This window comes from Chlamydotis macqueenii, chromosome 15, assembly GCF_036417535.1.
Source record: "Chlamydotis macqueenii isolate bChlMac1 chromosome 15, bChlMac1.mat, whole genome shotgun sequence".
Taxonomy (NCBI): Eukaryota; Metazoa; Chordata; class Aves; order Otidiformes; family Otididae; genus Chlamydotis; species Chlamydotis macqueenii.
Genome location: NC_141570.1, coordinates 837797 through 854845, shown reverse-complemented (window position 1 = coordinate 854845; position 17049 = coordinate 837797). Strand labels below are relative to the sequence as shown.

General features: G+C 49.2%; 2 protein-coding genes across 4 annotated transcripts; one reads left to right on the top strand and one right to left on the bottom strand.

Moving 5' to 3' along the window:
* Nucleotides 1-1541: 1541 nt before the first annotated feature.
* UBFD1 (ubiquitin family domain containing 1) lies at nucleotides 1542-8148 on the bottom strand. Of its 2 annotated transcripts, XM_086760254.1 has the most exons (7): nucleotides 8023-8148; nucleotides 7533-7793; nucleotides 7231-7439; nucleotides 6032-6097; nucleotides 5733-5838; nucleotides 3179-3261; nucleotides 1542-1912 (listed from the first exon to the last, which is right to left on the bottom strand). In XM_086760254.1, exons 1-7 carry the CDS (start codon nucleotides 8048-8050, stop codon nucleotides 1802-1804), a joined length of 864 nt encoding a protein of 287 aa, XP_086616380.1. In that variant the 5' UTR covers nucleotides 8051-8148; the 3' UTR covers nucleotides 1542-1801. The 2 variants fall into 2 exon arrangements, with proteins under 2 accessions (XP_086616380.1, XP_086616379.1); XM_086760253.1 differs by lacking the exon at nucleotides 3179-3261.
* On the top strand, nucleotides 8049-17044 carry EARS2 (glutamyl-tRNA synthetase 2, mitochondrial). 2 transcript variants are annotated; one of them, XM_086760250.1, is made up of 9 exons: nucleotides 8049-8211; nucleotides 9284-9439; nucleotides 10417-10606; nucleotides 10893-11365; nucleotides 12191-12299; nucleotides 12828-12984; nucleotides 13976-14106; nucleotides 15513-15648; nucleotides 16290-17044. In XM_086760250.1, the coding sequence occupies exons 1-9, from the start codon at nucleotides 8049-8051 to the stop codon at nucleotides 16371-16373; spliced, it is 1599 nt and encodes a 532-aa protein (XP_086616376.1). In that variant the 3' UTR covers nucleotides 16374-17044. The 2 variants fall into 2 exon arrangements, with proteins under 2 accessions (XP_086616376.1, XP_086616377.1); XM_086760251.1 differs by lacking the exon at nucleotides 8049-8211 and adding an exon at nucleotides 8429-8522.
* Nucleotides 17045-17049: the final 5 nt, after the last annotated feature.

Genomic DNA, 17049 nt, shown 5'->3' with positions numbered 1-17049 from the left:
GAGTAACAAGCACATCACTAGCTTACATGTAGGATATGAAACAGCTTTAAAATTCACGTCGCATGAATGTTCTAACAGAAAATACAAACCAAAGGCTGATTATGTTGCTATCAAGAGCCTACAGGTAAATATGTAATCTTAACACATTCCACAGAGTTAACACTTCTCTCAGTCTCTCAAATAAAATAAAAATAAATACTCGTTTGGGAATTTGCACCTGCTGAGTTTCACGGGGCTGTTTCAAGGAGAGTGAAAAATGGACATGGAATATATTACGATCGTTGCGTTTTGTGAGACTCACGGAGAAACAGCCTTGTTTCACACAAGGCTGAGCTACTTGCATTGAGCAACACCAAGCCGACAGCGTTAAAAAGAGACCAGCGATCTGCTAGACGCGGTTTCACGCAGAGCAAGACTGATGCAGTCTGACGGCGCAATACAATCTGTTAGGGGTGTGCACCTTTTCAGGACGGAAAGGTCCATTCAGAAAACCTGAGATAAATGGCACGTGAATCGCTGAGATGACACGCAGAACATCACAAACCAAAGGCCAGGAGCACTGTTTCAGGCAGGACGAGATGCAAGAACTTCCTGTAAACTTGAGCAAGAGAAAAGCTGAAAGGTGATTTAAATTTCAAAAGCTCAGTTGCTGGATAGATATCCTAAATTTGGTAAGATTCACTGAAAGAGATAACTCTACATTTTCAAATCCAGGTCACAAAAGACTGCTGCAGGTATTTAGAATCCAAAACAGCATCCGAGCTGCTCTTCCCCGCTCCCCCAACCCCCAGACAAGGCAGGAAGGTCTCTGGTTCCCACCCTTTGGTGAGATCTGTGCCACTGCTTCACCCTGCTCATGCCAGACAGCATTACGCAGTGCACTCCAGAGTTGGGCTGGTTTGGTTTTTTTTCAGTCAAACAGTTAAGTGTCATCACAATAGCTGCAAAATGATTCTGGACTGCAACATGCATGAGGAAGAAAACGCTCCGAAAAATGTAGCAGCCCCAGGGCAGGGGGCAGAACAGGAGCAGAGAGGAATGCAGGTGAGAGGGGAACAGCTAACGGCATGAAAGGGGCAGGAAGCAGCACTGGGTCATTGCGACCACAAAACATCCACAGCGGTATTCATCTGCTGCAAACACGCTACACAGAGCACCAACCCAGGGCTTCTGGTTACTGAGGAGAAAAAAAAAAGGAGAGGACAAAAAAAAAAAAATGCAGGGCATCTTTGGGTTAAAAACAAACAAAAAGTTTTGCTACCAAGGAGTCAAACCTGAAATAAAAGGGCCAGCAGAATATGGCTTACTAAACATCAATTTTGCATACTGCTTAAAGTTTATTTTTAAAAAACTGTTTCTGAAATTCTCAGTCACAACCAAGTAACTAAATTAAGTCTAATGCTTGTAACTGAAAGATTATGAAAATATTTGTTTTTGTTCAAACCATGTAAAAAATCCTCAATAATACATTGCAATATTTTCTTTTTAAAACTAACTCGGAAGATCAGCTCTCAGCAGATTTAAGTGTATTACACACAATACTTGGTGAATTAACATTTATTGATTTCCATTGTATTTGCTTTAAATATGGTTGAAGCTGACTGCAGAAAAGGGATGGTGAAATTTTTAAGTTAAAAGTAAACTAATGGTGAAAGAACATCACCTCTGGCTTCCATCAATGCCTCATTTATCATATTTTATTAATAAGTTCCAGGACTATCACATCCAGGGACGTTGGAGGCCTCTCCCAGCAGTGTCCTTAGCTTTGTGCCATTTTCCTGTGCCAGAGGTGAGCGTGCTTTCAAAAATACTGCCACTTTCCCAGCACCGTGTCTTTGATTGCATCAACATACTGAGTTGGTACCCAATAGACCCAGTAGTAAGACGCTTCTGTTGGGCCCAGCTGAAATGCCTGCAAAGTTAAAAACGACAACATTTACAAACGGGAAATGGAACAGCTTACACCAGCCGACAGATACACCTCACCTGCTGCAGAATGAGAGCCGCCTGTTACACCTGCTGCCTCCGCCAGACACTTGGAGGACGCTACAGTTATTTGATAAGCAATTAAAAAACGTTCCTCAGAGAAAAAAAAAGAGCTGCAAAGTACCAGCTAAAATTATGAGCTCTTTCCTTTTACAATACCATAGCAGCAACAAAAACTCCTGGCCAGTCAAGAATCTGAAGAAGTTACTCTGGGAGACAGAATCTGAAGCATAACTCAAAGTCTCTAAAGAAATGACCGGAATGCACAGAGTTGAGAAGTCAAACAGGAACTAAATAAGACAAAGACCATGCTTTCACAGCCATCTCACAGCATTTCAGATTTAGACATGATGTCCTATTCTCAAGTAATGTCAGCATAAATAGGAGGAGCACCACGGTGTGCCAATAACCTCCATCCTTGCTTTAAGGTAAGGATTCATTGTATCACATTCTGAAGGGGATATTTTCCTACAAGGGTGATCAAAAATCAAGTATTTGGACAAAGGCTAGATCAGCACCTCCTGCAGACAATAATTTTAAGGTACAGTATTTCCCCTTTCTTCCCCTAACGAAGGAAACAGACTCATATAAGGAACTTACTCCAACATTAAAAGTTAGTTACTGTACTTTGGAAAGGAAGACATCAAGAAAACCCACAAATTAAAAGAAACAGCCAAAAATTCAGCAGAATTAGCACTGCTCTCTTCTTAAACGTATTTCTTCTCTAGACCCAATACCAGTTTTTCAGAAAATTACACGTGTGAAAAAAAATAATTACAGCATCAAATAACTTTTTTTTTAAACCTCCAGCAAGGCCTGTCGTTTACACAAATACAACAGAAAGCTGAAATTATATTAGATACAGGGAAATATCATTAACAGTAAGAAATCATGAGATATATAGCGGGTGTTTTTGCTGTTGTACCGCTGTCACAAGACAGAAGATACGAAATAATGCTTAGGCACTAACGCTGTGTGAAGCCCGCCCAGATATGCCCAAAGTGGCAGATATTCAGTATGCCACCCAAAATATTTCCCCTGTGACAGCAGACCACGTCCACATTCCCACCTTCCACAACACATGAGGCTGGAATCACTGCTCATCTCCGACTTGCTCTGGTTTAAAAGCCTCACTTCTGTGTATTTGCATAAAGAAATTAAACGGGATTATTAAAGTAGAGACATTACTTACCATCATGTGATAGTCCTCATGTCCTTCAATAGGTTCACTCACCACGTTTTTAATGGACCCCATGGGTAACTTTTCTGTTCTCTCTACATTAAAATTGATCAAAGTATTATTTCTGATACACAAAGAAGCAGTACTTCATCGTAATTTCAGATACCAGCTCCACTACTTCCAAAAGCTCACGTCAGCAGTCTCCTCTTTGGATGGCCTTTGGATACCTGCTGCCGAGAAGCTCGTCTTCCACATTACCACACACCCCACAGCTGGCGCGCTAATGATTTAAAGGAATCCCAAACTGAACCACACGGTTCCTCACATTTTATGTCTGCATCATGTTAAGTACTTCAGCGTACCCGATCGGGGCCTGAAGTGAGCGAGTGGAAAGCCTTGCCTTTATTTAATGTTTCCCCACAAGGAACTCCTCTTGGACCAGCAGGACTACTTGCCACAGTGAGAGCTGGTCCACGAGTAAGAATACTCACGACTGACTACCAAGGATTATACTGAGCTCTGTAAAAATGACAAGACTGAAAAAGCTGAAAGAAGACAGGCTAACACTTTGAAAGCCCAGTCCTGGTTTTACCCGAGGCAGTGTTCAACTGTTACTGTAAAAGCACAAGGAAGGAAATATTAAAGAGTAAATAGGGAAAGAAATAAAAAGAGAGACTGAAGAAAAAAAAAGAAAGATGACTCCAATTACATGACAGAGTAACGTCAGGCAGCCAGAGGTAACCGACAAAAATGACAAAGTACATGGTTCACGGCAGACGACTTCTGTCTCAGCTCTGTCCTCACTTCTTTCTGAAGGCTTAACTCCCTTTCAGTGTCAGCCTGAAATTATCTTCTTGGATACAAGACAGAGAACACCATAAACACTCTACAAAGAACAAGCAGAACTATGATGTCCTTAGATGTATCCAATTTGTGTGATCCAGAAAAAAAGCACCTACCTAAAGAAGGCACAGAGGAGACAAACTTAATGATGTAAAGACAAACATTCTGTACCTCAGTGCTGTGACTAAGGTGGCTCCAAACTACCCCCGTCAGACTCACGGTATTCATTCATTGAGTAAAAATCTTACTTTTCACGCATTTAGGATCCTGCAAATCAATTACTCTTCAGAATATCTCAGCAACAGACGCACCCATATCATCAATGCCTCTATGAAAACGACAGAGCAACTGCGAAACATCTACCTGCACCAAACTTTAGAGGACAAAAATGTACAGAGCGATCTGTGAAGCACAGGGAGGCTGGGTGGGGGAAGAATCACTTTCAACTTCCCGGGACTAGCAAGTGAAAAACTGTGTTAACAGCCAGTTGGATTTACTCTAGTCCATGCTGGCATCTGTCATGAATTTCTCAGAGCAGGAAGGAGTTTTTCCCAACAACAGCCAGCAATTGCAGCCCTTCCCTAGAGGAGGTTAAGCTGCTGCTAATTTTGAGAAGCAGGGAAACAGGTTACATGAAAGACAGATGACTACAAGAAGAATCATATTTCACAGCTTAAGAAACACTAATGTAGAACACTTCAGAAATACTAAACTTGAAACTCGTCTAGAAGCTGAAGGAAGAAGATTAATTACCTAAATACCGAGCGTGTATTTAGAACACATTATCAGTAACAACAAGATATGCCTGCCCAACCTACAGAGGAGAAAAACCCCAGTGCCTCGCTCCATCACTTAGCCCAGGAGAAATATCGCTGCAACTGGAACCAACAGAGGTTTTAAAGCCAGACAAATCTTCACAGTCAAATCTGTCCTAGAAAGGAAAGGCCAAAAGCTTCCAAGGTTTCTGCTTACTTTGGAAATAATGTGCTGCCCAAAGCTAGTATTACCAGCCAGTTCGGTTACTTTACTGGGACAGTGAGCAAGCACTTCTGTTCCTCTTGCTCATCATTATAACATTGCCCCATCCTGTCCAAACTAAAGGAGCACAGCTTCCTTCGGAGGCAGGGTTATCCGAGACGTCCCCAGCAATGCACGTTATCACCACAGCGCTTTCAGCTCCTGGCGACACTCAAGACGGGAAACTGACTCCTCCGCACAGCAACACATGCCAGAGCTTCTGCAGTTGTACATCACTGAAACAGGACACCCAACTAATTTTGGTTGGAAGGGCAGATAATGACAGAGATGCCAGCACTCCCGGTTTTAATCCCAGTTCTGAGATTCCCTGTTGCGTCTCAGCCAAGTCACTGAGCCTCTGCGTGAGCTGGCATCAAGCCAACGTTTACGGAGTGCTGTTGAGATACGCTAGAAATGCCAAACACTGCAATTTACAACTGGAGCGAGGGACAGCAGATCGGGACACTACTCTACTGGCACAACTGAACTCAGCTTTTCCAAGAACAGAAGTAAAACATAAAGTAACAGTCAATGATCTGGGAGAATGGCTTCTGAGAAAAGGAAGCAAAATTGAGTTCTGAAGTATTACAACACCAACATTATTCCCTAAACACAATTTAATCACACCAGAAGCTATTTCTAGTTAACACAATTCACTCACAGCCCAGTTATCAATCATTCACGTCAGAGTTTTAGCGCTGCTCACCTTTTGTACCAATCCATAGCTGGTCTTGCTCAAGTTTAAAGGTCAATCTTACTTTCCCCCCTGACTTGTTGTACATGCCAGATAACGGCACTGTCGGCAGGTGCTCCTACAAAGAGGCAACATAGTAAGGCACGGCAGGAAAAGCTGCGTTATCGTAACTTTCTAAGCATAAGGACGATCCATCTTTCCAGTTTCCTGCTAAGTTAGCAACGAATGATTGAACCAGCAAAGAGAGGTCTCACCCCACAGAGAGGTCTCTTTTCTGATTATGACAACGTCTCAACTACTTATCTACTCACCTGAACACCTTTCACAGAAGGCATCACATCATCCGGTTTTCCTTTATCCAATACTTTTCTGTGTTGCTACAACATAAAAACAGAAATTAGAATTTACAGAAACCCAACAGAGTCTTTCAGTTTACTTCCAGCTGCGCCCTTGACTGTATCCCTATAGCACTAAGAGACAGTCAAGGACTACTCACAGGAAACGGTTAATTTTCAAAGTTAACCGAGCACTTTCTACGACAGTCTAAAGAAATTTCATAAATGAACGCAATAATGCATGGGGGGTTATCCCCTCTAGAACATACATAAATACAAATCCAGCAAAAATTAAAGAATCCCGAGTCCCACTTCAGTATCGTACACGCTGAACCGCGCACTTGGCACGGCAGTTTAACAGTGAGGTGTAACACCCTCCATGTCTGACAGCACAACATACCGCCACAGAGCAACAAACCCCAACAGACTAGAGCAGCAGTAACCCAGAAAACCACGCTCACAGCTTGTAAGTGGCTGAGTGCCTTTAAACAATGATGGAACTTACAGTGAACGTGAACTATGATAAATTACAGAGAAATAAACGCATGTCTCATAAAGGTTGCAGTTCAGTAATGAACAGCTTAATTTTTAATCAAATTTATTTTGAGGAAGGTACTGGGCCGGCAATACCTTGAGCTGAAAATCCTTTATCAGCCCCACAACACTGCAGCACTGCCACCGCACCAAACTTCGCTGCGCTGTGCTTCCCGTCCTACTCGGAGGCTGCATTGCAAGGCGAGAGGAGTTCATCCATGTGCCCTCCAGTGCCGGGACAGCTGAAGGAACTGCTCTCTTGGTGTTCATTTTAAAGGCAGCTTTTGGAGATCAAGTTTTTTTACGCCAATAAAAATTTATTATTTTTTAGAGAGAAATAATCTAGACCGCATTTGAGCCAACAACTGTGAAAAACTTCTATTATTTACTGTTTCTCATCTGAAATGCTAGGCTGTGCCTGGCCAGCACAAGCGGTGTCTTGCAAAGCCCTAGCCTCCGCTAGGCTAAATGTTTTTCTGCTGCGAGAACTCCTCTGCACAGAGCCCTTCGATCACTTAGCGGCGAGAAAAGAAACCCCAGCCTGCTTTGAGGAGGAACAGACCCAAAGGCGACTGCAGAGTACTACAAGAGAACCGCGTAAATCCTACCGCTCCCCCAGGAATCACTGAGACATTAATAACCTTTTGTCTGCACAGTGGCTCCTTTTTATTTTCTTCAGCTTTGACCTCCTGTTGTGCAGCTTCTTTGGGTGTGTTTACTGCCAGAACATCATTGATGGTAGAGCCTACAACCATTATTTTCGCTCCATTTGTTACTTTGATTTCCCGCAACGTTTTCTCCTCTGGTAGAAGTCCCTTGAACATAACTTTCTGCATAGCAGGTGGAAGGCCTAAGAGGCAAGAACAGCGATTACGAGACCGCCTGGCAGCGGGGAGCGGAGGCGCGGGCCGAGGCGGGAGAGGCGGCGGCAGCCCCCACAGACCTGTAAGCGAGTGGATCTTCTGCTTCAGCTCGGCCCCCGTGCTGTCCAGGCAGAACTTCACGTCGTACTTGTTCTTGTTCCAGATAACCTTCAGCTCCACCAGCTCCTTCCCGCTCTCTGCCTCGCCGCCGTTGCTGACAGACGCCTGCGGGGAATCCCGGCGCTCCTCGCCCTCCGGAGAGCCCCCCGCCGCCGGCGAGCCGCCCTCTCTGCCGCAGCCCAGCGCCAGCTCCTGCGCCTCCATGCCCGGCTCCCCGGCACCTGGGGGCGAGCGGACAGGAAGAGCCCGGCCGGCGGGAGGGAGGCTGCCCCGGCCCGGCCCCGCTCCCGCCCCGGAGCTCCGCCCGCAGACTGCCCGAGGCCGGCTCCCCGCGCCGCCCTGCCCTGCCCCGCCCCGCCCCGCCCCGCTTCGCTTCGCCTCCCCGCCCCACCCCGCGCTGCCGCCTGCCGCCCGCCGCCTCGCCCCGCCGCCGGGACCGCGGGCTCCTACCATCGGCGGCGGCGGAGGCGGCGGCCATGATGATTGTGTACAATCTGCCGCGGGGCACGCCGGGAAACGCCCGCCGAGGCCTACTGGGCCGCGCCGGCTCCCGTAGCCCGTCCCTTCCCGGCCCGGTGGGCGGTGCGGACCCCGCAGGCCGCACCCCCGGGGCCCCGACAGCACCGCCCCGGGACGCGGGTAGGGCCGTCCCCACCGCTGCCAGCCCTTCCGGGCGCCCAGGCCCCCTCGCTGCCGGGACCCGCGGCGGCCCCGCCCCGCCCCGCGCTGCCGGCGCCGCAGGGCAGCGGGAGGAGGGTGGCGGCGCCTTTACGGGACGCCCCGCCCCCCCGGCCGCTGCGGGCCAGGCGATTGGCTGCGCGCGCCGGGGCGGAAGCAGCGCGGGCGGCGCGGCGGGATGGCGCGAGCGCTGCGGGCGCTGCGGGGCGCGGCGGGGCCGGAGCGGGGCCCGGGGCCGGGCCCGCGGGTGCGGTTCGGGCCCAGCCCCACAGGTAACGCCCGGCCCCCCGCCCCCCGGGGGCTCCGCTGCGGGCGGGAGCGGTGCTTTGGGCTGGAAAACGTGAATTGAAACACTTGAGCGGGGGCGGGGGGCGGCTGCGGGGTCCGAGGGCCCTGCCCGCTCCGAGGGGGCTCCTGCCGGGAGCTCCCCGCGCCCTCTCGGTGTGGAAACCTGGCCCTGTGGGCCCCGACTGAAGCCGGAACGAGGCGGGTTTGGATCCGGCCCATGGGGGTGGTGCGGCGCTGGTGCCCGGAGAGGCGGTGGATGCCCCATCCCTGGAAACGTTCAAGGCCAGGTTGGCCGGGGCTCTGAGCAACCTGATCTGGTTGGAGATGGCCCTGCTCCTGGCAGAGGGGCTGGACTGGGTGGCCTTTAGCGGTCCCTTCCACCCAAACCAGTCTGGCGGTCCCGTGACGACGCTGCAGCCGGTTGTGTCACTTCAGCGGTCCGGGCGAGGTGTGCAGTCCCTTCTTGGGAAACACCACGACAACGCTGTTTCCTCACACGTGCCAGCTTACGTGATTTGCAGGTCACTTCAGGGAACGCGTTCGTGCAAGGCCACTACCTGTCCCTCGGTTCCGTGGCGAGGGCCCGCGAAGCCGGGCAGCGTCCCTGCGCAGCACACCTCCTGACCCCAGCTGGGCTTTCATCTCGGTTTCCATTGCAGGTGGCGTTGCCCTTCCAGCTCTGTTTAAAAATCTCTTTACTGGGCCTTGCTGATTGTCATCTCCTCCGATTCCCTTGTGCTAACAGGTTTTCTGCATTTGGGTGGCCTTCGGACCGCTTTGTACAATTACATTTTTGCCAAAAAACACCAAGGGACCTTTATTCTGAGAGTGGAGGATACAGATCAAAATCGAGTGGTGCCTGGAGCTGCAGAAGGAATAGAAGATATGCTGGATTGGGCAGGTATTTGCAGACATCTTTCATTTTTTGCTTACTGACATATTCTGTTCTTTTTAAAGATTAACGATACCCAAATCAAGAGCGTTCTGCGTGATAGCAAGCTGTGCAGCGTCTCGGGTGATGAATTAGTTGAAATGTAGATATTTCTACAGCTAGGCAGCAGGAAGGTCCTGCCAGAAGAATGCTTTGTAGCAGAAATAACTGGTTAGGCTTGGTTTCTTTTGGCTGTGATACCTGACACGGAAAGAGCCAGATCTGTGCAAGTGGCGCACTGTGCAGCTGTAGCGAAGGTTGTGCGCGAGAGACGTGGTGGAAAGGTCGGAAGTTGGAGCTCGCAGACCTCGCTGTAAACAGATCAGTTGTTTGTACAAGGAGTGTTTGCTAAAAGGGACCTGGAGGTATCCGTTTTCATTTCAATCCTCTGCTCTTGTTGAGCTTAAGAACTAAAAGTGAGGTGCTTTTAGAGTACAGAATTATGATAATTTAAGAGCCAGATCCCACCGGTGCTGCGATTAATGGGTAGGTAAGCTTTAAGGGACTAGCACTTTGCCAGTGAGTAATAAATTCGGAGCAGGTAAAATAATTGGCCAAGGTCTGAACGGCGTTTCGGCGGTCTGGGCGTCCTTTACTATAGAACAGGCGGATGCTGTATTTCTGTGCGTACACCTGACCACATGTTGCTCTAAGTAGTGTATCAGAGCCACTCAGCTATTTAGCAGGCTCTGGTGCTTTTTTTCTGATCGTTGCTTTACGCACAGTTCTCTGAATTCTGAAGAGGTTGGCTGCTGTTTATCTTCAGAGTCCAGGGGAATCTGACTCCTGTGCGAGCCAGATGCCGTTAGTTGGCTGTCCAGGAGCAGAAACCATCTTTGGATGCTGTCCAGAACCCTGCTGTTGTGCGTTCATGCAGTCTGCTCCAATGGCGGGTTTCTCTCTGCCTTTTTACAGGCTTTTTCAGCCCCGTCATACTGATATTTCAGGTATTCCCCCTGATGAGAGTCCTCGCCGTGGCGGTTCCTTTGGACCCTACCAGCAGTCGCAGAGACTTGACCTTTACAGGAGAGCCAGTGATGTGCTTCTGGAGAGAGGCGCGGCGTACCGCTGCTTCTGCACCCCTCAGCGCCTGGAACTGCTGAAGAAGGAGGCTTTGCGGAGCCAGCAGACCCCGCGGTAGGGATTCCTTGTCCCCTGAGTGGTTCCCTGTGCTGCACGCTTGTGAAAACTTAGGACAACGTGCGCAGCAATGGGATTGTAATCTCACTGCCTGTAGAGAGAGAAGCCAGCGTGACCCGTACAGGCGTAGGGGAGTGACCTCCAGAGATGAGATGGTTTGAGAGGACATGTAGTGGGCAGGTTACAGCTAAAATTCAGGGATCAGTTTAGAGTTTTGGGAATGTGAAAATGGCTGGTGGGTTGGCCATTATTGAAGTGGGACCTTTGTTCTCCTTTCTCAAAGCTATGACAACCGGTGTCGGCACCTGTCGCCCACAGAGGTGTCTGAGAAGCTGTCACAGGGCCTTGACTGGGTAGTCCGCTTCCGGCTGGAGAAGGGGGTGGAACCCTTTCAGGACCTGGTCTATGGCTGGAACAAGCACGAAGTGGCCGACGTGGAAGGTGACCCAGTGATTCTCAAGGGGGATGGCTTCCCAACTTACCACCTGGCCAACGTGGTGGATGACCATTACATGGGCATCAGCCACGTTCTGCGGGGAACTGAGTGGCTGACTTCGACGTCCAAGCACCTCCTTCTCTACAGAGCCTTTGGCTGGGACCCCCCTCAGTTTGGTCACCTCCCGCTGCTCCTGAACAAAGACGGTGGCAAGCTGTCCAAAAGGCAGGGGGACATCTTTCTGGAGCATTTCGCTCGGGATGGCTACTTGCCAGAGGCTCTCCTGGACATCATAACCAACTGTGGCTCTGGATTCACAGGTAACCAAAGGCTCGGTACTTGCTAGGACATTTCTCAGTGCTGACTTTGGGGAAGGGGTTACGTTTAATAGCTGAGAACTTTGACAGTGTTTGAAGGAATCAGGAAATGGGTGTGAGGTGACCAGTCTGTCACTGAAGTGCCACCAGAGCTGCTGTGAAAGGCTCGGTGGTGTGCTGGAAGGGTGGGAATCTTTGCCTCTGTGCGGCCATTTCCATTGAGTCTGGTGCTTAATGGGTTTCTGCTTGGGACAGTGTTCATCTTGGGGTGAAGGAACTGTCTGTGAACTCTTGGGAAGACTTGTATTCTCTCGTTAATTATTGCAGTGTCGTGTATTATGCCTGTCACACTTCTTGTTTAACCTGAAAGACCACGAGAAGTTGAGTCAATGTCTCCTTTTGTTCTTGCTGTCTGGAGATCACCAATTAACTTGTGTTTCGGGAACGCTGCTTTGGAATGAAAGCTCCACTGCTCCACTTTCTTGGGCGGTGGAGCCTCCTGGCTGAGTGTTACTTCTTCTTGGCTGACTGATGCAAGGGGTGTTCCAGTGAAGCGCCAAGCAGAGTGGCCCAGTTCCAGTTCCTCACCAGCAGTTAGCAGAGCCTGGCCTTAGGGAGAGGGCAGCTTCGCGTACATGCCTGCTACAAGTTCCCTCCTGCTTGCTGGGGTGCCTTCCTGTTAACACTGGGAAAAGTCGCTCTTCTGGGTCACTTCTTTGGACGTGCTGCTGCCCCAGCCTTGAGCCTGGGGCTTGCAATGAAAAGCAGCGATGCTGGTTCCCTGCCGGAGAGTGGGTATGTGTCATCCCCCTGTTGGTTATCTTGCAGAGAAGCAGATGGGGAGGACCTTGGAGGAGCTGATCTCGCAGTTTGAAATAGGCAGAATTACAACCCACTCTGCCCTCCTGGATCTTGAAAAACTCCCAGAATTCAACAGGTATAAATGTCAGCGGTAACGGCAAAATTAATCATCCGTACATCTGTGAGGATTTATCCCTAGCACTTGGCTTTGGCTGCTGATGGTGTTTATTGGATCAAGCATGGTCCCAGTGCAGCGGCTTTGTGGCTGTACCTCAACGACGTGTAAGCTTCTGCTTGCGCCGTTCCTGCCTCCTCCCATCCTGTGCCGGGACACTGGTGCTGGGTGCACTGGAAAAACCTGGGCAGACAGTGCGTAGCTAGGAGGATGCAAGGTCTTAAGTTTAGATTCAAAATAACCTCTAAACAGTGGCAGCGCTTCCAGAAGGGGCTTCTTCAACTGCACTCGTGTGCTGCAGGGCTGTCGTACTGCTGAGGGCTACCACATCTTTTGTTCACTGTGGCAAGCTAGAGCTAAAGGCTTTGTTGTAGAATGTCTGTCTGGGGTTTAGAGTTGCTTTTCTAGCAGTTCTACAGTTTTAATTAGTAAATGCCGTGAGCATTTAAACCCAAAGCAGTCCAAAGGCAGCTTTCTTCTTTGTTACAGGATTCACCTCACCCGCCACATTGAGGATGAAGGGCTGCGGCAGAAGTTAATTAAAGAATTGCGGTTGCTGGTGGAGGAGCACATCTATGGGGATCAACAAGTGGATCAAGAGGTTCTAGACAAGGAGTACATGGAGCGGGTCCTCCTGCTGAGAAAAGTATGAGCAGCGATAGCGTTGTGTCACCATTCTGGGGAGCTGAGGTTTTGTGGGATTCCTGGATGAAGACTCAGCCGAGTCCTGGGCACTGCTTTGATCTGAGCTCTGAAGCTCCACAGCTTGTGAACAGCAAATGGCTGCCACTGCTGGCTCAAGTGGTCGTGTGCCTGCTGACTGCCAAAGGCTGGTGGTTACCTGACCTGTAGGAATGGGCACAGTGAATGTCTCGGTGGCCTTTGCAGAGTGGTGGGAAAGGCCAGCACCCGGGGCCCCTTGTGCCAGGAGACTGCTCGCCTCTAGCTTTTGCTGACTGAGCAGCGTAAGGCACTTCTGCTTTGCTCCATCTTTGGAAGCAGAGTCACAGCAACCTCTTTGCAGAGGTAGCTGAAGCGCTCGGTGGTTAAACTAGCGGGATTTGTGCACTGGGAGCCCTGGTCTCGGTTAAGTGGCAGAGGGTTGGCTGCAAAGGAGACAGAAGATACTGTGGCCCTTCCCAGTGCCTGGAGGAGGGTGAGGCCAGCTGTTTCCCAGTCTGCCCCTGGGATACTGCTGTAGTGTCTATAAGTGAAGTGTCTATAAGTGAAGAATAAAGCCGCCTTTGTAGGGGCAGGAAGGGAGCCGACTGTTGTAGCGTGAAGGCTTTGCTGTGGCAGCGGGACGGGTGACTCATGTGACTTCCCACTGGCTGCAGCTGAACGTGGCGAGCCACTTCCCCGGGCTCGCTCTGAGTCAGCCCGCACGCGGCTCTGCAGCACAGGTACAGCCGCGGCCCTTTGGGCTTCTTCTGTGTCCCTGCTCACACCAGGTGGTTACAGGTGTGAAAACCTCAGCTGCCTAAACGTCAGCAACTTGCATTTCCTCTGAGCAGTACGGAGTACGAGACAGCGATCTGGTTTGGACCTGCTCTGACTGTTTGTGAAGTCCAGACAGGATGAGTCTGCTCCCCTCCAGCTTAACCCTCAGCCTTGACAGCTTTACTTTCTTTCTCCAGGGTCACATAAGCCTCCTGAAGAATCTGGTGTCATCTGATTATTCTTACTTATGGGTTAGACCCTTGGTGTCCCGAGAGCAGCTACAAACTATTTCTGCAGAAGCAGATGAAATAGGAAAACTAGTCTTAGGGTAAGTGTCTCTTCCCAGCTTGTACACAGCCACCTGCCTGCCCCAGCACATTGCTCTTGGCTGCTCTGTGATGTTGGCCATGCTCATAGTTCTTATTTAATTTGCTCTACTTTGGAACATGCTGTAGTTAATCACTGATGAGAAATTCTGTGGTTTTAATCGAAAGGCAGCTTGCCAGTGGGAAAGCTCACACCGATACTCTCAAGCAAGAATTGTCACGTCTGGATTTTGTAAAGCACCAAGCACAGCAGAGTTTGTGTGCCAGCACGGCGCTAACGAAGCAGCGCTGTTAGCAGGGTTTTCCCATGCCTCCTGATCTCCCGTGCTTTTGTCTGCTGTAGCATCGAACTGGAGAAGCACAAGATGGTTTTGGTCAACATGTATTCAGATCGTGTACTGAGACTTCCGGGTCTCTGGAACGAACCCAGTTTGTGTCCTGCTGGAATCACTGTCACTTCTGAAGAACTCATCCCTGAGGGGCTTTTTCTGCTTCCGTTTCTGTGTTTCTAGCTAGCAGTCTGTAGTTCCATCTGCTCAGATACATCGCTGGGATGGCGGAAAGTCCTGTGCCAGTGCTTTCTGTGGGGTTTTGCCAACACATTTCACTGTTGCCCCATGTCCCTGTGCTGCTCCACGGCTTGCAGCTATGCAGGGTGGTATGTCAGTCGCCTTTCCAGTTCAGACCTCACATCTGGACAAAAATGAGCCCTGAAAAACAGATTTGGGAGTAATTAAGGTGTCAGTATCTGCAAATGGAGCTATTACTTCCAGCTGTCTGTAAAGTTGGTTGCCCTCCATCATTTGTCACAGCTAAGTGGTAACTGAATCCAAGTGGTGGCAATTTAAATGTCAGAATCCTCGCTGTCCTGGAGGGATAATAGTACCACTACCTACAGCTGAGTAGTGTCAGTGATGGCTCTTGCACCTCTGAAACCCGTACTGTTAAGAAAGAAATCAGAATTTCTGCTTTTCCTGTGGTTTTCCATGTCCTCAGCATAATTTTGTGATTTAAACTTGATGCTTGGTTTTCTGAACAAACTCTGCTTGTGGTGCTGCTGAAGCAGATGAAAGGCATGGTTTCCCAAAGTAGAGCCTTCAGCAGAAGCAGATGGAAGGCATGGTTTCCCAAGCCAGAGCCTTCAGCAGCAGTAGAGGTAAAGCAGTCCCACTTGCCAGCCTGGGAGGGACCCGCGTGCGCAACCAACGCTGCAGCGAGCAGGGGCACTGCCCTGGCACAGGGCAGGAGTGGAGGGCAGGGAAGTTTACCTTGAACTGCTGCTGTTCCTGGAAGATTTTGCAAAACCAGTCTGAGGTAGCTGCTAGTCATCAAGGTCATTGGTCATTTCTGGGTAGGAATCCTGTGTTTTGGGTGTCCCTAGATTGTAAGGGCATCTTCTTTCCTAAAGGCTCATGACAAGGCAGGCAGCTGTTTTGAGCATGGAGGAGCTGAACAAAGACCTGAGAAGCCTCCAGAAGCAAACCAAAGAGACTAAGTATAGCAGCATGATGCAGCTCCTTCGCTTGGCTCTCAGTGGGCAACAGGTAAAAAAAAATAAAAATTCTGAGGCTGGGACTATTTTTTTTTTTTAGAAAAAAAAAAACAAAACCCAGCTATCTTCTCTCTGATAGCAAGATACTGGTATTCGGACATCGCACGAGAACTGATGTCAGTTTCTGTTAAGAGCGAATGTGGTTGGACTAGATGACCTTTAAAGGTCCCTTCCAACCCAAACTATTCTATGATTTTATGAAATCTGTAAGAAAAGGCTGTTCTGAAAGTTTCAGAAAGGCAGAAATTGTCAAAGCGTGAATATGCTGGTCATGAATCTGAATCAGAAGAACCTCTGGACCAGCTATAGGGAGTGTTGGCAAGGTTGTAGGTTTTGGGCAAACGGGTTTTGTGTGCAATCTGCTTTTACAAAGTTCAAAACCAAGCTTTACAAAAGTTCTTCAAAACCTAATCCTGGCGTACACTTTGGTATCAGTCATCCTGGGTCAGTTTGACCATGCTTAGCCTTTTACTTCAGGAAAAAAAAAACCCAAACCCTTGTTTTGAGACTGCTAATAAACCCCTACCCTTGGTCTAACAGCAGTCTGATAGCTAATCACTCTATCTGTGATGCATAAACACGTGCTGAAAAGTCTAAGTTTCCATTTGTACAATGACTTCTTTTGTGTTTCAGCATGGGCCAAGCGTTGCTGAGATGATGGTGACTTTGGGACCCAAAGAAGTGTGTGGAAGAATCCACAAAGCACTATCTAGCTAATACGAGACAGAAATTACACCGGCAGCCAGCGCATGGACTCAGATGGTGCAGGCAGCACGTGGCATTGTCCCAGAGCTGTGTTTTTTGATCTCGGCGTGTTATCTTTGATCAGATGAGCTGGGTGTTAGACCAGGCAGGTGTCACCGTAGTGTTTCCAGGTCTGTATGTATCTGCACTAAGCATAAGCCACTTTGGGAGAGGAACCAAATACAGATGTAGGTCTGTCCTTCTGCTTTCCTCTCGTGCAAATAGCCTGGTTTCCAGGTTGGGAGAAAGAGACATTCATCAGCATCTCAATCCAGACCACGTGCACAGAAAGTAACGCTATTTCTGATACCAGAGCGCGGCTCATCTCAGCAATCTGTCTCTTTTTGGAGGGGGTACCTACAGCTGTGACGACTACACAGGTCCCCAGCAGATACCGCGGGCAGGGTATTTGTGTATGTATAAAGATTTACAGAGTACAGTATGTGTATTATAGCTGCTGCCATCTTAGCTGCCCCAGGGTCCTGCTGGGCTGAGTCAGCTGCTCAGAGAGGGGGACTCTCCGCCCTGTGTACTGTGTCATGCGCGTGATTCTGCTAAAAATTTCCCTGACCAGGAGATTGGGATGTTTTTTCCTCTTTTGGATGATGACCTCTTAATTATTAAATTAACGTGGTGACTTTTGATTCCG